Source organism: Centruroides vittatus, unplaced genomic scaffold, assembly GCF_030686945.1.
Source record: "Centruroides vittatus isolate TY-2023 unplaced genomic scaffold, ASM3068694v2 scaffold_324, whole genome shotgun sequence".
NCBI classification, from domain to species: Eukaryota; Metazoa; Arthropoda; class Arachnida; order Scorpiones; family Buthidae; genus Centruroides; species Centruroides vittatus.
The window spans coordinates 232,220-254,023 of NW_027122701.1; the positions used below are offsets into that span (position 1 = coordinate 232,220).

General features: G+C 31.7%; 2 protein-coding genes across 2 annotated transcripts in view; one reads left to right on the plus strand and one right to left on the minus strand.

Moving 5' to 3' along the window:
• Fen1 (flap endonuclease 1) overlaps positions 1–12,580 on the minus strand; it is a 44,801-nt gene extending 32,221 nt beyond the window's left edge. Inside the window, exons 1-3 of the mRNA XM_067286005.1 lie at positions 12,426–12,580; positions 1,499–1,601; positions 1,328–1,430 (exon numbers count right to left, since the gene is read on the minus strand). Coding sequence (XP_067142106.1) covers positions 1,328–1,430; positions 1,499–1,601; positions 12,426–12,507 — 288 coding nt within the window. The 5' untranslated portion in view covers positions 12,508–12,580. The remainder of the gene's footprint in view (positions 1–1,327; positions 1,431–1,498; positions 1,602–12,425) is intronic.
• A 277-nt stretch (positions 12,581–12,857) lies between these two features.
• Positions 12,858–21,804, plus strand: part of Rs1 (Dead-box helicase Rs1) — a 49,898-nt gene continuing 40,951 nt past the window's right edge. The window contains exons 1-3 of the mRNA XM_067286039.1: positions 12,858–12,980; positions 14,601–14,783; positions 20,725–20,803. Of these exons, the coding sequence (XP_067142140.1) occupies positions 12,885–12,980; positions 14,601–14,783; positions 20,725–20,803 (358 nt within the window). The 5' untranslated portion in view covers positions 12,858–12,884. The remainder of the gene's footprint in view (positions 12,981–14,600; positions 14,784–20,724; positions 20,804–21,804) is intronic.

Consider the following 21,804-nt stretch of genomic DNA (forward strand, 5'->3'; position numbering starts at 1 on the left):
ACAAATCTCTTTCCATTATTTCTTACAGGAAAAATTGCTTCAGACTTCAAATGACCTCCTGGAATGAATTAAGTTCGAAGTATGAGGAACCACTGTATCTGGTAATCAAATGAACAGAACTCATAAGTATGGTATGGAGTTTGATGATACTAAAACTTTTTCATTTGAACACAACAGAGTTAGCGAATCCCAATCAATATTTTAATACCATTTCTGCAACTGAGTTGATCTTCTCTAAGTGAATTAGTGACATGAGTCACAGCATTAGTATTCTGCAATAATTAAAAACTGAAACAATGATGTCATGTTGATCTAAATCACGCTGCATTTTATATGAACACTATCTTGATCTATATTCTCATTATTCATGAATAACTTAACAAGGAAAAATCTTATCCCAATTAATTTTTCTTATGTAAACATAGTATGAGAAACTTGATGTTAAAAACCAGCAATGCAACAAACATGGTCAGTTTGCAATACTTCTAATGAGTTCTCCTTTTATTTGATCATCCTGCCTAATTATGAGAGCATTTTGAAAAAGTATTGCTTTTTCTTTTCTTTTGCAATTACTTTGATTTATATTTGGATTTGAAAAAAATTAGAAGCACCAGCTGTGGTTTTCCATTCTGACCATGCACTTAAAACAGGAGTAAGCAGATATTGAGATACCCTGTACAATGTGAAACAACTTTAACTCATGACTGCAATTTAGAATTGACGTATAACCTGATTCATTGCATAACTTGTACACCATTTCAAATTAACTTTCAAACACAGGTTATTCACACAAAATTATGGTAATTCTGTTAGAAATTTATGCCCTAATAATGAACAAACTGGATATGAATATCAAAAATCATCACAATAATCAAAAGTCCAGCAAAAAATAAATTTTTTAATCAATAAACTAATGTTTTCAACTAATTTTATCAGCCATTGTGAGGTTTAAAACAAAATTAATAACAAACAAAATAGAATTTACAAAATTTGAGCTATTTATAAATAAATGTTCCATTTAGTTCAAATTTTCTAAATTCTATTTTATGTTCATTACTAATTTTGTTGTAAACCTGACATTGACCAATAAAATTGATTTAAAATGTCAGTTTATTGATTAGAGTTAATTTTTACTGGACTTTTGGTTGTTGTGATTTTTTGATGTCTTAATAATGTAATTCAATTAATTTTTTCTTCTTTCTAAGAGATTGCTCTTTGATTGATTCAGTTTTCTTGCAGAGAAAACAGATTAAAAATGCTATAATAAAATGAAAAAAATCATCACATTAAATAAAATTTTATTTTTATAATTATTTTCCATACTTACTTCATCATTTTTCATTGAAGGTGGTTTACCATCAAATATATATACTGGCTTAATTCCATTGTCAACCATACGAATTGTTCTGTAGAACAGTCCTACTAAGTGACTAAATATTAAAGTGAAACACTTTAAATAATGTAAATTGTAAGATATCATTATTTAATTTTGTAATACCTTGTTGTTTCTCCTTCACTATTTGTCAACACATTTGTTTCTTGGCGCACTGCTATAAGAAACTGATAGATACTCATCGAGGCATCAATAGCAATTTTTCGTCCTTTAAAACAAAATAAATAATCATAAAAACATCAGAATAGCAATTTGAAAATATAACTAATATTTCACTTCAAACCATGATAGATAGTGTGAGAGCCCGGATTAAGTGAACTTTATTTGGTTATAAAACTTTTTCACATTCGTTTTATAAAGAATAATGCTAAAACAAATTATCTCATATGTGAAGAAAATTCTATATTTTTTTCCCAACACTTAATAAAAACCTCTGGAAGGATATGATTGTATTTTTCTCTGGATTCACTTCCTTTCAAAGGTAACACATCTTCCTAACGTGTCACCTGAAACCTACAATTGAAATTCAACCATTGGCCCAACTTATAACATTTCCAAATAAGAGCATGAGAAGAAACTGGAAGGACCCCCTAATAAAAAGGAGGAGATTGATGACAATCACAGTTCGTTGTTATTGATAGTTCGCCATCTCGACTCTTGTTCTCACCCGATCTTTGGATACCACCTTGTCGCCCATCTCCTACTTGTCTCAAGACACCAAGAGACTTCAGCAACTTTCTCAACGCTTCAATTTGACTTGTTGAAAGTTCCTGAACGAACAATCCTGTGGACCAAAAGTTTGCCGATCTGCCAATCTAAGAATCTGAAAGAATCAACCTTCTCCATTTAACCAAGGTATTTATCAACTTGCAGACTATTGTGAACTCTCTCTCTCTCGCAGTTAGGGCCTGCGATAAATGCTTATATCAGATAACTAGCATCTAGCTAAAATCCTTATAACTTATGTATATAGATGAAAAATGCTTATGTAAATAAACAGGTATTGATAAATATTAATCTTGTAGTTGAGTGCACTTCTTCCACCAATTGTCTCACAATCTTTCTCCATCCCGGATCCAACTGCCTACAAGCATGACATAATGAACATTAACCTAATGAATGTTTGGCTTTTTTGTGCTCTCTGAGCGGTAAAGGGCCTAAAACCACAAAGAAAAAAAAAAAAAAAAAACCAAATGAATGCACATGAACCTAATAACTAACGACCATCGCTATTTCTGTGTCTGTTTTGAGACACAGTGGTGTCAGTTCTGACGTGGCAAAGAGGTGCCGACCCTGTGATCACAGTAGGTTACAGCAATCTTTTAATTGACACAGTTAATGCATTAAACAAAAACAGAATGCTAATCAAATAATATAATCAATACAAATTAATCTAATTAATTACAAGACTTTCAAAATGTTTACTAACTTTTGCTTTTTATTAATGAAATACAGTATAATTGGAAAATACATTAAAAACATATACAATACCTACAAAATAAACAAAACTTGATACCATATTTAAGTATAAAATTAAAATATCTGTTTATTAAAACCAAAAAATTCATCAATATAAAAATGTGTTAAGTCTTTATTAGTAGACCATTATCAGCTACCAAAGAACAGAATACATTTGAATCATATACAGTGAGCGATCGGTTAACGAACGTAATCCGTTCCAAGACGTTGATCGCTACCCAAATTGTTTGTTAACTGATTATCGATTTACCATAAGTTTTTATGGAAATTTGATTAATTCGTTCTGGAGACCCCAAAAAATAAAAATATATATACTTTCTTACTACATTTATTTATTGGGTTGTTTGGAAAGTAATTTCGTTTTTTTATTACTAGAGGAATTAGATGTATTTTTACCAGCCAATTTTATTTTAAACCACATTTTCATTATATACTCTGACAGCTGACATTTTAAGGCTTATTTGTAAAAAATTTTGTTTGATTCTGTACAATTGTTTTTTTTCGGTGACCCATCAAATATGGAAAATCGAAAGCATCATTTTCGGCATATTTTGCTTTTTTATAACTAAAAAACCAAAATGCTGTTCAAACAAGAAAAAAATTGTGGTACATGTTTGGAGAAGATGTGTTGAGAGAAAGACAGTTCCAAAACTGGCTTACAAAATTGCGTTCTGGCAATTTTAATATCGAAGATACACCACATTCTAGATGGCCATTTGAAGCCAATGAAAACAAAATAAAGGTACTGATTGAAGCAATCTGCCATATAACAACACGTGAAGTCACTAAGAGATTAAATCTGTTAAATTGAACCGTTTATTATTTCTTAAAACGAATTGGTTTCGTTTCAAAGCTCGATATATGGGTTCCACATGTTATTAACGAGAGATGCTCTCTACGGTTGGATTTTAAAGAAATTTGTTTTTGAGCTTTTACCAGACAATTTAACAATTGATTCGAAAGTGTACTGCCATAGAGTAAACAAATTGAGTAATATCATCAAACAGAAAAGGCCAGAATTGATCAACAAACAAAGTGTAGTGTTTTACCACAATAATGCCAAATTTCACACAAGTTTGGTAACTCGTCAGAAACTGTTATAGCTTAGATGGGAGGTGTTATCACCCCAACCATATTCGCCAGATCGGGCACACTCAGATTATTACTTGTTCCAGTCTATACAAATATTTTTTAACTGTAAAACATTTACTTGAAATAACAATGTCAAAAATCACTTGGATCAGTTTTTTGTAAACAACGATCAAAATTTTTATGAATGTGAAATCATGCTACTACCAGAAACAATGACAACAGGTATTTGATCAAAATGGTCAATATATAATTCAATAAAATATTTATTTACTATAAGAATATTGTGTTTATTTTTCTATGGAAAAAACGAAATTACTTTCCGAACAACCCAATATATGTAACAATAAAAATACATATATACAGTCTTGCATTTTTATTAGTCATGTTTTTTTCTGTTTATGGGGGTTAAAGAATCTGTCTAATGTCGATTGCTTTTTTTCTCTTCTTCAGGATTTTTCAGAAGTAATTAATAGCATTGTTGTCGTAGAGACCCCTAAGCCTATTTACTATTTACTTCCACTTGGTCTGGATGCCATTCTAAGACTGTTGTTCTGACATCCTCCCACCTCTTCAAAAGATCTTTAATAGCAGATATTGGAATTAATCCTCTTTTTCAGAATAAAACATATCGCGCCGAGTTTCTTGGTGTTCTTCATTCAAGAGTTCTTGGCATTCTTCTGTCATCAAATCAGTTTCAGGTTCCATTATGAGCTCTTCAATGTTCTTTATTTCTCAGATGTGATTTTTGTTACTCGTTTAGCTGCTTGAGTCTTCTTGATTATACAGTATCTTTCTTAGATAAGATTGAACTGCGGCCTACTGTAGACCTGTTCAAGCATACTGCCCAGCAACATCAGACGTCTTCTGCCCACTCTCTACCTTTGCCATTATATTCTCACCTTTTGAAAATAAAAACCGATGCAAGACTTAATGAGTGCCCACCCGACAGTATTGCAAATACCATTAAAAAATTGTTTGTCAGAAAAATAAAAGACTGGAATTACAAGGGAGAGTTTCAAAGTCCAGAAAAATATTATCCGATCAGTATATACCAGGTTGAGCATCAATGTCGACGTCTCTCGCGCTCCAAAAGTTTCAAATTGTTGCCTGAAGACAAAGGAAGACCAATCAGTATTCATTATTTTACATTGCTTCTTCTTGTGTTTGTTCTGTGAGGTGTTTGTTGTCTGAACATAAAAATCTTTCGCAAAAGTGTTCGTTATCCAATTTGTTCGTTAACCGATCATCCACTGTATATATATATTGCAATTGCATCTTCTCAATCAAATAAACTTAACAATTTACTAAAGAAATTATAAAAGCTCTTTGAATCTAGGATTTATTTCAAACATTTTTTAACTGAAAAGTATCCCAGGCATTAATTACTTTGGTATATTTAGAGAATACAAAAATTTACATTTGTTCTAGTAGAGGGGTTGCACAATGTTCTTTTAATCATAAATTAAACTAAGATTGTTCCAACATTGACTTTAATATCATATACCCATTGAGCTAAAATGGTGCAATTACTATTAACCTTGTTAAGTGATGCAAATTGTTCCTTAATACAAATATCTAATTATCCAACTGATATAATGAAAGTTTTCTCTACCTTTACATAACTTTGATATAAACCCTCTGACTTTATCTAACTACTGGTCTTATTTTTATTACAGCTGCTTAAATTGGATAAAGATAAGGCCAATAAAATAAAAATACTTTTGCCTATATTACAGTAATACCTCGGTCTTCGTTGACTTCGGTTATCGTCGGTTTCAGTTTTTGTTGGTTTTTTTTGTGAAAAATTTGTCTCGGTTTTTGTTGACATGCCCAAGTGACCTCGCTGCTAATTTTGCGAAAACAAAGAGTGACCCACGCGTTTTCTGGCTCAGTGTAGCATTATTTCTCATTCTGTGAGCATTACTTCACGACGGCCCACCATTGGCCATTTCTGTTCCCTGAACACTAGGAGTTTGGTCGTGGGTTCACGCTTCGCCAAGATGGGCTGGTCACGTGGAGTTTACTGGGTTTTCTCCACATCTGTACACCTGAATAGGGGCCAGTTACCCTTAAATGGACCTCCTGGAAGGCATTCTTTCCCACAATACAACCATCATAAACGCATACAACTACTATTACATGACAATTATGTCACACTTTACCAAGGGGCATAGGCTAGAAGCTCGTGTCCAACTAACTTCTACAAGACAAGACATTACCCCATGCATCTAGCCAAACAATTCCATTGCTTTCTTTTCGATTAGTCTTTTTATATTAATTTCTTATTGCTTTTAGTATTTAATGCTATATTAATTCTCTATAAAATGTGTTTTGGTATGTATTTTGAACTATCTAGAACAAATTAATTGGATTTATATTGATTCATATGGAAATAATTGCCTTGGTTTTTGTCGGTTTTGGATTTTGTCGATTGTTTTCAGACAAATTATTGACAAAAACCGAGGTATCACTGTTCTACTTTTATTCCTTTACATATTCTAACTGATAGTAATAAAGGTAAAAATGCTTTTTTTTTTTTTACAAATTTTTTACTTCACTTTTATTGTCAAAACTATGTCAAACTTCTCACACCTGATCCTAATTTTTACTTACTAGTAATCTAATAAATTATAAACTTCAATTTATTTATCACAAAAATATTGATGAAGATTTTCTTTATAAAATATTATTAATTAGTTAGTAATTTGGTATACTGGCACAATGAAGTGACACTTAATCAACACTGGGCGAGTTTTCCATCTTTATTTAGTTAGTAATTTTAATAATTTATTTATTTAATTGGTTAGGTTAACTACATTTTTAGTAGACATTTCCCTTTTTTTTTCTTTTGTTCAAGAACTATCGCGAATCAATAACTAGTGACATTAAACAATCGGCGGCCTGCCGATGGCTCTTCTCCAGGAGGAGTCTGTTGGGAGCACAAACAGGCAGAAGCACGGCCATTGGGGCTACCAAGGTACTTTACCCTTTTACTTAATATACAAGAGCTGATCAAAAATATCTGGAACAGAATTTATTATAGGAAAACAGAAGTAATTATCAATTACTGGAAGTTATCTCCTTCAAAGTATGATCCTCCAAATTGTATGTAGCAATTCTAGTGATCCTTCCACTTTTCCATGCATGTTTGATAGGCTTGTTTGGGAATGGCTCACAGCTTCATGTCATGTTCAATTATATCTCTGTTATTTTGATATATCTCCTTTAGGGTACTTTTGAGTCTGCAAAAGGAAGGAGTCACAGGGTGCCAAATCTGATGAGTAAGATGGATGGTGAACTGTGGGGATGCTGTACATAACTAAAATTTTAGTGGTGCCCAAAGTTACATGACACCATTATGCTGTCATGTAACTTTGGGCACCACTAAAATTTGCAAGAGTGTTTCTGACAAACTGCATATCAAAGGCATTACAGAATGATTCTGTAGACAGTCTGATCAAGTCTCATTGATTCATGCCATTGATGGATAGCGATGTGTGTTGTCATCATCAATTGAAGTTTTTTTGTCATTTTTGAAATGTGAATACCACTCAAATGTTTTGGACTAAGTCCAGTGGTGATATTCGGCGGGTTCGCACAGGTTCGGCCGAACCCGTTGTTAAAATTTTCAGTTTTCCAAGCAGGTTCGGGCGAACCCGTTGTTAAAATTTTCAGTTTCCCAAACCTTGTTAAACACACGGAACATTTCTCAGTGGGTTTGTTTCTTTTAAAAAAAATATATTAAAATATTCGTATTATACTCTGCAATACTACTAAACTAGGGCCTTATACCCCATTTGCACCGAGCATTTCAATCTAGATTGTGAGCAAGGTCAGGGAGTATGTCTTGGTGCGATCTGTCTTGACCGTTTCAATCGAGGTTTAATCGCGATCGATTCAAGAGTGTTCTTGAAAGTAAATCCAGTCATAAGAGAGATCCCGGAATGCCACGCGCGCAAGACAATACAAGATGGCTGTGGAACACGTGTCCAGCTATGGACAGCGAAAGAAAAAGTATAATGTATCTCGAGAGATGATGACATACATGTGCCTATTTCTAGAAGCGCCATATTGCGGTAAAGAATTTCTCTGCCTTGAAAAAAAAAAAAAAAAAGGTCGAGTCGACAGCTCTAAAATACTATTGTTACCTGGCCTTCTCTCATGGCTCGTTACATTCTAAATACGCCACTGATTGTTAGATATATAGTTGCAAGAAAATGTATTGTATTTATTTCTAGCCAAAACTTCCATTTCGTTTGTTGGTGATTGTCAGGGAAAAATTTTCTGCTAGCAAACCCCTTGTTAAATATTTCGAATATTACCACTGACTAAGTCTATTTCTCTAAATGTTTTGAGCATTTCATACGTTTCACTGCCCATGTTACTAAGTTTCCAGTAAAACTTGAAGCAAACATGTTTTCATTCATTTACAACATGACAGAAATAAGGACATACCTACACTGTAGCTCAACTCAATAACAATTGAGTCATGATGCTGTCACCCAACTGCTCTGACACATGGCATCATGAGATGTAAGAAATATTCAGTAAATAAACTTGGGTATCAATATTAGTTCTTTCAATGGACAGGAAATGACATAAGAGAAGCAAAGAATTACTGAACAAATTAATATGTGCTTTCATGTCAGAAAAGCAATCCTTACAAGGTCTTGTTACTATTCCAAAAATTATCATTAAACAACATTATTTATGTAATACAGCCCCAACAAAAAAAAAAAAAAAAAACCTCAGAAAGCATGTTATTTTAATCAATCTCTAGCTTATCCTTTAATAATATCAAACAAAAAAAATTTTGTATACTTATGAGCGGATGTGATATTTGCATATTTTTCTGTTTTAACATTATTGAGATGTATTTGTTTAATGAAAATGGCACCTGGTAAGGCTGTAAGTGTTAATGTATGTGAAGTAATTATCATCCTATATAGACAGGGCAAATTCTTAAGAAAAATTACAAAAATTGCTAATTCTACTGTATGGGGTATTGTTTCAAATTATCAGGAAATTGGTAAAATTCGTCCAGAAAAATTAACTGGAAGGCAGGCAACTATAACAAACACTGATCACAAGCACCTTTCTGAAATAAGTAAAAAAATCGAGGGCATCACTTGGTGAATCAGCAAACAAATGGAATAAAGTTGCTGGAAAAAAATTACAAAAGAAACTTCTGGTATCCATCTGCACAAACTTGACTACAGCTTCTATTGGATAAGAAAATATTATTATTTTTTTTTAAATAATTGCAACATGTGATTTGTTTTCTTAAACAAAGACAAAACCACTTCTCACAAAAATACAAATAAAAAACTGATTGAAGTGGGCCAAAGAGCACCAGTGCTGGACACAACAATAGTGGAAGAAAGTCGTTTTAATGATGATGCAAAGCTTAAAGTTTGCATCAGAGGCAATAGAGAAAAAGTCATTAGAAAGCAAGAGGAGACATTCCACTGTGACTGTCTACAGTGTACTGTAAAATTTCCAACAAGTGTTATGGTGTGGGGTTGCATGTCAGCCCAAGGTGTGGGAAATTTGTATTTCATCAAAGGATTAGTAAATGCAGCATAATACCAAAAAATTCTTGAGGAAAACCTATTACCATCATTAGAAAAATTACAATATCACAGACATTTTATATTCCAGCAGGATGGTGCAAGTTACCATACTGCTAAAACCAAGGCTTGGCTGGCCCAACATAATATTATCCATTATAATGCCCATCTAGCAGTTCTAACCTTTCCCCTATAGAAAATATTTGGGGTAAAATTAAAAAAGCACTGAGAAAAAGCCCTCAAGGAAGTGTGAATGGTGAAAAGCAAAATATCAAGCAAATTTGGGATGAAATTACTCCAAATGAATGCCTGGCCCTTGTTGATACAATGAATGATCGTATGAACATTATTATACAAGCCAAAAGTGAAATTACTAAATAATTAATTGCTGCCCAATGTATTATTTGTCAGAAATGGCACTGTCCAAGCTTTTTTTTTGTTGTATGTGCTTTCTTCAACTGCTCATAACCTTTTATTATGTACTAGCTGACCCGGCCACGCGTTGTTGTGGCTCAAAATGTATCTATTATAAATGTGTAACACTTCCCCCGTGGGGAGAATTTCAAAAAATCCCTTTTTAGTGTATATTCTGTTGACGTCACCTATTAAAACACAATTAAAAACGCAAAAAACCGCATGTATAATAGTATAAATAGAAGCCGAGTTCTTCACGGTAAGCCTTAATCCCGTCCATCTCCCGTAGGGAGAATTTTGACATGTATATTATATAAAAATACGTGCATATTCGAATGCAACGTTGTGTCAAAATTTCAAAGGAATCTGTAGGAACAAACAAATGTTGTATTTTATTTATATAGATAGGTAGAAAATGATCTGCTTAGGTCCATTCTCACAGAAAAGCAAACTTAGGTCGTCTGAAGTTAGCGCCATCTGTTGGACATAAATGCCTTAATCCATATATAAATATATTTTTGAAAGGGGGGAAATGGTGATCTTTACATATGCCACAAACCTTTGCGGGAATGTATTAAACAACTTCCCAAAGTTTCATGGCAATCGGATAAATGGTGTGGTAATGCATGAAGGACAAACACACACACACACAGACACACATTCGTTTTTATATAGATTATCAACATGAAAATTTTTTTATGTAAAATATTCAGTTATAATAAAAGTTAACTACTATAAAATAATTGTAAGTATACAAAATTTTTCTGTTTGATATTATTGAAGGATAATCTAAAGATTGATTAAAATAACATGCTGTCCAAGGTATTTTTTGTTGGAGTTGTATTTATACCATTTTCAATTGTCTGAAATAATTATTTATCCAAAAGTAAAGAAAATTTGTACTTGTTGGAATAAAATTGTTAACATGTGGGAGCATAAATTGTTGCACTGATGAAAACCTGAGTGTAAACACAGAAAGAAACTTTCTTTTTATGCTGCACTAATGCATTTAGTTCATTTACTAAACTTGTCCATAGTCAAATATCTTCCATGGTTGTCACATCACTTTTACTAGTAATTTCTCAATAAATTCTGTCCAAATATTTTTGATCAGCTCACATACAGTAAAAGTTACATTGTAAATAACAATATCTGATCCTGAGATGAAATTCTTTCACACACACATTAATTTTAAACTTCTTATATTAAAAAAAATTACTTAAAGTAAGAAAACAATTTTGCAGATACTCATTTAAATTTGGTTAATTTAATTTTGGATATACAGTATATATCGCAGAGCATTGATTATCCGAAACAATTCAGGACTGGGGTTGTTCGTATAACTGATCATTAAGGTATAAAGGATAAACACCGGAGTGAAATTAAAATAAACAACTAAAGTGCTTTTGACTGGTGTGCTTCTTCTCTCAGTAAATCAGAGTACTTCGCAAACGTTTTTGAACCTCATCGGGTTCTTCCTCATTTACTAACTGATCATTTACGAAAAAATATATTAAACACAAAACTGTACTGTATATAATTTGTATCACGTCTTACAAATACACACCTTACATAAAGTAGTACATTAAAATAGGCCTACAGTATAGGTTGGCAGGAAGAGGGAGAGTGCTGCAGTGCCACAGCACTAGCATTAATTTGAATTTGCCAATTGAAATGTTTTCAAATTGGAAATGCTCACCAATTATCACCAAGATGACCTTTTTTTTTGGTGGCAAATATATTTAAATTAATGATAAGATGAATAATTTCGAGCAGATTTGTGGTACAGCTCCGGGTCTGGTACAGTTGCATTCTACTTTGGAACATTAATTCCTGGATACAAAGTATTGTTTTCGTGTCACAAAATTAATATTCCAAAACAGAATGCAGCCGTACCAGACCCGGAGCCATACCATGAATCTGCCCAAAAACATTACCATTAATTTAAATATATTTGCCGCCGAAAGAAAAAGGTCGTCTTGGTGATAATTATCGATCCATTACACATTCATTAGATTATTTAAGGTTATTTGAAGTCTCGAATAATCAAATGAGAAATTAGTTTTATCAAACGTATCCAATAATTGAAAGCTATTTTACGATTTAAAAGGCTATTCTATCATATCATAAACAAATGTAAATTTCAGACAATTCTGTGATATTCTGTTGAAAAATTTCCCGAAAATAAAATCAAATTCAATAAGTATTTTATGTAATTATTCAATTGTTAAGTTGGTAAAATTGCAGTTCTCAATGAGGGGTTATCAGTTCCTTTGACTTTTTACTCGTGACTTACACAGATAAGGTCCCAACCCCTTATTAAGAGCAGCATTTTCGCTATTTAAATGACATATTTTACTTCAAACTGAAAAGAATTTTTTTAAATCTTTGTATTATTACTTATCTACGTCAAAATATAAACATGACGTAAGTCCAAGTGTATAAAAATAAAATTAGATATGAAAGTTTCTACAGACCAAAGTAATTCTTAATTTCGTTTTCTTTAATTGCATTGGGAGCGTAATCCGCAATTAATTTAGCTAAACCACGAATTCCCATTTTTCTGACTTCGAACAACAAAAATGGCTACTGAATTTCCCGCTAAAACCTTAAATTAAAATAACTGAATTTATTACCTGTAAAAATTAAATTTTAGTTAACTTTAATTAATAAAAGTATTAATTTAATTTAATTTAATCTGATTGTTATTTTTAAATTATGTAATGTTTTTTTCGACATTTGTTTCAGACAATTTTTTAGAAGATAATTTTTTTAATCCATTTATAAAAATTTATGTGTAAGTATAGTTAGAATTAATTCACTTCAATTATATTATATTATGATCAAAATTGATTTAGTACGAAACTAACGCGAAAATCGAATAATCACGTTTCTTTCGCTGCGATCACAACACGTGGTACGGTATTTGAAAAAGTATGGCTAGTAAATATTGTGATCAATTTGGATTTGTTAAAACAATAAGCGAGGATGAAATTTCTATAGCGGATGAAGAAACAGATAGCGAAAATTCGGTAAATTATATAATAAATAAATACTTGATTAACTTTTGTTATACTAAAAATCATTTATTTTGCTAATATATTGCAATTGTAGTGTTTTGTATATGTTGAATACATCTCGATTATTTGTACAGTACATTCGTATGTTTTGATTGATTTAAAGATGATAAATTTTGATTTTTTTATTATATCTATATCACTTGAATAAACAGCATTTTAAAAATACGGTTAATGTAACCCTTGGTGCCAATATGGCGGCTCGTCTCTGATTCCGGCAAGGAAACAGTGGGACGCACGTTCTAACCTAACCTAACCTATTCTAATAATTTGGTTGCTAATAATTATGGTAATTTATTAGAATAGGTTAGGTTAGGTTAGAACGTGCGTCCCACTGTTTCCTTGCTGGAATCAGAGACGAGCCGCCATCTTGGCATTAAGGGTTACATTAACCAAAAATACAAATCGTAATGTTTCATGTGTTTTCAATATTGCACAAATCTTATCTCTAATTGCAAAATATAGGGGTATACTATAGATTACTCCCTATGGAATTTCGTGTGTTTGGGTATATATCTGAACTCAGGGGACCGAGACGAGTTCAACGATACTCTACTTTTGGACCGGAGACAAAAAATAAAAAAGTTATCATACTTTTTTTTGGCGATTGCACGAGAATAGGGAGTCGCGTCGCTCTCCGCTAAGTCGGCCTCGCTATCGCGATCAGGAGTCGCGTGCTTGTTGTTAAAATTGCCTTTAGTAGACATTTCCCCCCTTTTTTTACTTTGTTCAAGAACTACCGTGAATTGATCACTAGTTTAGCACATGGCGCCGTGTGGTGGCTCCCACACGAGAGGTCAGTCGGGCCGCCATGTTCGCTGCCATAAGTAACATTAACCGAAATGGCAATCGCGCGATGATCGGAAGTCACGTCACTCTCTCCACTCTCGTATCGTGTGTTTAACGCTCCGGGAGATGACCATAGTCCGACGTCACGGTTTACAGACTTTACCGCAAGATGGCAATAGTAGAAACTACGGTGCCGTCTGCATGAGAGCATTAAAAAAGTATGGTAACTTAAAAAGTGTGATAACTTTTTTATTTTTCATCTCCGGTCCAAAAATAGGGTACCGTTGAACTCGTCTCGGTCCCCTGAGTTCAAATATATAATCAAAGTCCTGAAATTCCATAAGGAGTAATCTATAGTACACCCAAATATAGAACGGATAGTGAGGATTAAATTTTGTTGAAAATGAAATTTTAGTATCACTATTCTCAAGGTGTAAAAATTATGACAATGATAGTAGTGGCATACAGAACATAAAATGGCACCTGGGGCAGGCACAACACACTATTGGTGCCCCCCTCCCCCTCCAGAAACACATATAGTTTGTCTTGGAGACCATTTGGGCACCCCTCTGCGAGTGGTGCCTTGGGTATGATTCAGTGGCGTAGTGAGGGGGCCCTTGCCCCCCTCGCTACGCCACTGAATGAGTAGAGTAGAGTAAAATAAGATTTTAAAAAATCTCTTTAATCTGTATATAAATTATTTTAAAACTATAAAAGTTTTCTATCAACAGAAGATTAAAAATTGAAACTATGTATAGTTTATTTACATTATTTTTATTTTACTAGGATATTGAATCAACAAGGAAAAGAAAGAAAAAAAAACTTTCTGGGTTTTCTTCTGAATTTAATTTTGATACGGATATTTCAAATATTCAAAGCAGAAATATTGATGATCTGGAAAAATATATTAAAGGAACTTCTCTCACAACTATTGAAGAAAAAATTACTGCATTTCAAGAAAAAAGAAAAGTAAGAAAATTTGTATTTCATTTTAAACAATTTCAGTATTTAAAAATTTAAATAAAAATAATTTACAAAAGAAAGATCCAAAACACACAAATGGTATACAGGTGAAAATAAAGATATTTTGTTTTGACTTTTGACTAAGATCTCCTCTATTTGCTAATCAGAAAGCGTATAAAATGCAGATTTAGTTTTGAAAATTTTCACTTTTAAATTTTACCCCATTTTTGATGGTCTCAAAAAGTTCACATAGAGTCATTTTGGGGAGCCTATATCTCATGAAGGGTCAGCTGTACAGGCATGGTTCCTTTGACTTTTTTGTTCCTATTAGTTGGCTCTACAGCTCTGTTAAAGTCCCAACCATGTCATTTGGTCCTAGAATTGTGCCCAAATTTGTATATTTATAAAAATCAGCCATGAATTTTTGTTGTTTATAACAACTATATTTTTCCTTTTATCTTGATATAATAAATCAGGATGCTATGAAAAAGTTATTAAAAATAACATGAAACTATTAATACTATTTCGGTTAATGTGTACCTAGGTAGCCAAGGTGGCGGACGGGGAAATTTTTCCCTACATTCTAGACGGCAACGGGGAAAATTTTCCCTAATTCGAGTCTGCTACGGGGATAATTTTTTTCTCTGCGTTCGACATGGCTAACGCGTTTCCGGTCGCCATCTTCGTCTTCTATGGAGACTGCGCGTTGCGCACTGTTTCGTAATAACGCAACCTAAAAACTCCTATACTATAATAAGCTACTGTAAACCCTATTTTAATAGAAAAAAAAAAAACATTTTTTACTCACATTAATTGTCTGTCATTTCCCTTTTTTACATTTCCTCTCAACTTTCGAACTTTGATCTTCGTTTATTATAGATCTTTTTTCCCCCCTTCTTTTGCGTCGGCTGCTACTGTCGATGACTTCTTATTTCTTCTTTTTTTACTCGCGGTGGTTGACGTTTCCTTATCCCGACCCTTCTTTGATTTCTTTCACTTCTTCTTATTATTATCGATGTTTTGAACGGGTGCAGACGGAACTGTCTCAGGTTCTATACTAGCTTTTCGAGATATCCCGTATGCTAAAGCCGAAATCGTCGCACCCCATTCTAGACATAGGTAGTGCCATTATGAATGACAAGATACATCCCCAGGAACAGACGACCACATTTGCTTTTAAAAGTTCCTTCGTACACTGAATATTTAACTGCACACGAACTGCATCTAAGAAGACATTCATTTCTTTCGCTTCTGTAATATAATTTGCATGTCTTATTCGCACGTAGAACACGGCGATTCTATCTGCTGTATACCTAATTTGACCGCAAATTTGAATGCATTATCAATTGCCCGGTTCAATCCCAATTTCAAATAATCTGTTTCCATCATTTTATAAAACTTCCTTGTAGTACATTTGGCCCAGAATTCCTTTGAACTCAAATTAACGTTGCCCATGACGTGCAAGAAATTTCAACAAAAAGAACGCAATATCTTTTTGTTTTTACTCGTAAAAAATATAAATTACCTTTTTAGCAATTCGGAAAGAACAGATATTGTAAAAAAAAATTCCGATGCCAACACTGAACATGCAACACACCACTGTCTTCTAAACTCCCTGCAAATGAAATTTGCATAATTCGACGATTTCGGCACCAACACATTTCGTCACAACATTTCCAAAGAGCTCCCTCTCACGTCACAAATGCGAAATTGCGCGTCTCTGTTTCGAGGTTACAGGAAACGCAGCTGCTACGTCGAACACAGGGGAAAAAATTTTCCCCGTCGCCGTCTAGAATGTAGGGAAAAATTTCCCCGTCCGCCATCTTGGCTACCTAGGTACACATTAACCACTATTTCCAATGATAAAACCTACTAAAATTTAAAATAACATAAAAATATTATTGAATATAATTAAGAAGCAACAATTTTTATTTGTTTCATAAATCAGTATTGTTTAAAAATATAAAAATTATTTTTAATATCTAATGAAAGATAAAAATATGATTTTGTGCATTAATTAGCAAAATGTATGCTAATTAAATAAAATCAAACTGTTTGCTTTGGCAGATTGCTAAAAATTATTTGATCATCAGTTTATTTATTTTAGATGCCAACTTATTTAAGACAAACAATATAATACCACTTATATGTCTAAATATATTACTGGATATATAAATAACACTTTAAAATACATTTATAAGTGATAAAGTTACTTATAATTAACTATGTCATGAACATTATTTAGTATAAAACAGAAAGACCTGGTAAATCTTTCTGTAAGAACATTTATTGTAATTATAGATATCATTATCAGTTATTAGAATCTCTATGTATATTCTCCCTCTTTATGTAGAAGGACTCTTCTACATAAAGAGGGAGGATGAGGCCTCCCAGATATAACAAATCTTCACAACAAACAAATACAGACACTGCAAGACTGTTTCCACAAAAAAAATCAAGAAACATTATAGTTACACAAAATATTATAATTATAGTCTTGCAGACAAAAACAATACACCATTAAATCCACACAATACTAACTTGGGTATAAAACAATACATAAAAGACACAGACACCATAAAACATTCTTGGATACAGAATTAGCTCCACAGTAGGAATCCAAATTATCTTAGCTGGATCATGTTGACAAAACTGTCTCAAGCTGCTGGCTGATCAGTAATACCACTTTGGAGAGACAGAAAGGTTCATGATTGTCATACAAGACTAAGTTGCAAATACTAAAAATTACAGAAAGTTTATCTTAAAGGACACAACACTTACAGATGATACTTTTAGGAAATGTGACATCATGCATGAAACTATTCACCATATCATATTTGGTTGCAAGCTTTTAGAGCATACAAACTACTTATTTACTTACAGATCTTATGTACCTGATTTGGATCTGAAAATGGAACTGTGAAAATTCCAAAATGTTTACCATACAGCTAGTAAGCTGCTAAATGGTGCTGGATTATCTGGTTTCTTAAATTGTTATGAATGTTTTTCAAACTGTAAGTAAAAATATCAAGCTATCTCTCCAGTTCAGTTGATAGAGTATTTACACAAGCACACTAAATAGTAAATATGATACATGAAAAGCTTGCACATAATAGCAAACTATTACACACTTGGAAACCTTATTACAAATACAAATCACAGACAGTATTTGAAAATAATATATACAAAACATAGTATGACCAAGCCATAATCACAGACAAAATAGTTCATCACAACAGATCAGACTACATTCATTGACAAACAAAACACAATCACATACATTATAGATATAACCATTCCAAATACTCAAAACATACAAAATATATACACCAAAAAAGTTGGTAAATATTCAGAACTTGCCCATGAAATACTGTGTGAAGTGCTTGTGGAAAATGATAAAATACTTATTGTGCCTGTAGTCATGTCTTGCACAGGCATCATGGCACATACATTACAGAAAGAATGTCACAAATTATTCTATTTTTTAGTTTTATATTTGATAATGCTCTAATAAACAACTCATCACATCACATAGGAAATTTTGAAATACAGACACATATGCATCAACAAACAATACTTAACAAAATAAAGAAGTTTATTTATCTGCATCTATGGGACCAGAAGTGATGCTGGATTATGCTGTATACTTTCAATTTAAAATTAAAAATACTCCAGAAAACTGGACTATACTATACTGTGGAAACTCCTTACCTTGGTATTCACCTAGTAGAATGGTGTAAGTTTAGAAAAAGAAACATTTTCTGAACCATTCTGCTGAGTGAATACAGGGAATTTCCACAGTACTTTCAATTTGTAAAGAAATCACAAAGGAACTAGAGGAAGAACTTAAAAGTAAGTAATCACCTTACTTAATTGTACTATAAAGCAAGTACACAAAAATTCAAATTTTCCTTCCTTAATGACTTATGGAGGACTAGTGTTTTCTCAACTCTAAAACATTTTCTAAAAATGAAATAGAATTAGAATTAAAAAGGCTAAAAACCCAGTTTTTTTGGAGAGAAAAACACTTTTTTTATTACTTCACACTTATTCCCAAATGCATTTTTCCAGTACACTGGCCTCCTCAGTAGGGCTTATTTTTAAATATACAATACAGTTCAAATTGCCAACTATGATAAATATCCATTATTAGTTTCTCACTCCATAATTACAACTTGTATACCCGACAAGATTTACCCAGCACTCCGCTGGCACCATGCCATTATTCAGATTTAACTGGTTTTTTAGCCTTTTTAATTCTAATTCTATATCATTTTTAGTAAATGTTTTAGAGTTGAGAAATCATTAGTCCTCCATAAGTCAGAAAGGAAGGAAAATTTGAATTTTCATGTACTTGCTTATAGTACAGTTAAGTAAGATAATAAATTCTGACTCCATTGTTTTAAATAATTTATTTATTTTTATAAATAATCACATCTTAAAATTACTTCAGGAAATATTTTTAATGAACAAAAACATTTTTGACTCAGTTGATAGGTCTTCGTCAATTTTAGAACATTCATTGGTAAGCAAACATGCATAATTTAAAATGAAAAGACAAAAATGCAATTTAAATTTAACATTAAAATATATAAAAAAATAAAATAAAACAAAAGATTTAAGTACGAAATTCCAAGAGACCTCCATGCTATATTTGTTTGTGAAAACAGAGTGATGCTATTTAGACTTTTATTGACCATATATTTCTACTCTTTAATTCTGTCATGGAGGTTTTGTAGGGTAACACTAACATATGTTAACTTTATGTTGAAATTGGTCTTTTATGGGTATGGAACAAACACCAGAAGATTTGGAAGATTTCATAATCTTGTCACTGTGTATAGGCTTGAACATTATGGGATTGTGCTTAAAGACCAGACTGAGATTGTTGCACTTCACCACTATCTTATGTAATGGAGGTCTCTTGGGATGATGCTAAAGTTATTAGGCCTGTGAATGATGTAAAATAGCCTAAAACACATGAAAGTCTTGGAAATCTACAAGGTTAATAGAAATCTTGAATATGTTAACTACCATGATGCTTACTCTTTATCCACTGTGTGGAAATTGCTGAAATCTAGCTTTGTTAAATATTTGTTGCAGTTTATTGTTAATGTTAACAACCAAATATATTATCGTTTTATATTCTTTCCTATATTTTATTTATTTGTATTTTATAGTTAAATTTTTTGTTTTATTTTTTGTTATTTATATTTTAACATTGAATTTAAATTGTTTTTTGTTCTATTTGTTTTAAATTTTGTATGTTTGCTTATTGTTTTTGTTCATTAAAAATACTTGCTGCAGTAAGTATAAGGTGTGGATTATTTATTTGTACTTCAGATTTGTTTATGCTTCTTATGAAGATAATGCAGTGCACAACTATACTGTGTTAAGATTGATTGAAAAACCTGCAAAAACAAATTATTGTACAAAATAAACATTTCTATAATAATTATTTCCAGATGTGTGTTGTATACATGTGACTACACATGCATAAAATATAGTAGGTGTGATTGGTATCAGACATTTCTGGATTATTGGCTATTTTTCAAACAGTTTCAGATCACTGAATATTCCAGATCATCAGTATTAACAAACTTCTACTGTACAATTTTTTTTGGTAGTTATGCCTTGCTCTGGATCCAGCATAATACTAGGGATAGTATCAATCAAGTAAGACACAATGCACTAACAGCAATAATTATAATTAATAAGCGTTTAAGTTATACATTTTACAATTGTTTTAACATTTTCTTTAATGTCAGTCAATAAGATCAGAATTTCTATTAATTGCAGTCATATTTATTTATCTACTTAATATTATCAATTAGTTATTATTATCAGTAGAGTATTGAAGTGAGTATACTAAGTAGATTCTGCTGTATGTCAAATAAATATCTATTTGTATTTTGCATTTAGATTAATGTAATATATTAAATTATAGATTCAATCTGAAATCAATGGTGTTAATGAAGAACATTCTGATAATCAGTCCTCAGATATTTCTGAGGATGAAATATCAGGTAAGAGAAAATTAATAATTGACTTATTATAAAAACTTTAATATATTACTTATTTAAATTGAATTAAATATTTCAATAATTTTATATAATATGAATTACCATGCAGAAGTATATAATTAATCAAAAATAACATAAACTAATATTAATGTTGTAATAAAATATATTTAAATTAATTTTTAATTATTTATTTATTAAAAAGAAATATAGAAATGTTTTGATTTGACAAAAATTTTTCCAAATTTAAAGTTATCACTTTTATTTGTATAAACAATCGTTTGAAATTTAAATATAAGATTTTAAGTTATAACTACTGTAGAATCTTGATTATCTGAGGTAATGTGAACTGATGTTATCTCAGGTAACTGAAAATATGGATAAAATGGATGACCACTGACATTTGAATTTAAAATTACGAATATAAAAAAATTTAGATAGTATCACTTTTAAGCCTTTTTTATACTTTATTGGATTTAATCAGATATAAGAAGCAACAGTGTTTATGCCATTTATTATACTGCTATGTACAATAGTTTTAAGAATAAATATGTATATTATTGTATAGTAAAACTTCTTTAAGATGACCATCCCCAACTTAGGAAAATCAGTCACCTCAAGGGGTGGTCTTGTCAAAGGAGATGACACAATTATAATAAATACTGGATACTGTATATAGTATTATGTCCAATAGTAATACACAGTACTGTAAAGTATATGTAGTATTCTTGTGTGACACTACACAGGCTATATGGGCAATACAATAAAAACTTTTATGTACTATACATGAAAATGTTATGCTTACAGTCTTAAATGTTTGATTTAAAATAATCTGAAGTGGACATTTGACTTCTCTGTTTTAACATTTTTAATAAGATGATGCTTTCAATATCTCTGTTCTGTTTGATCAAACAGATCCTTCTATCAGGTCAAACAAATTCCAAAAATTTCCCAAATCCCATCCAAATTTATCATCATCAATTACCATTTTATCTGTTCCTATTAAT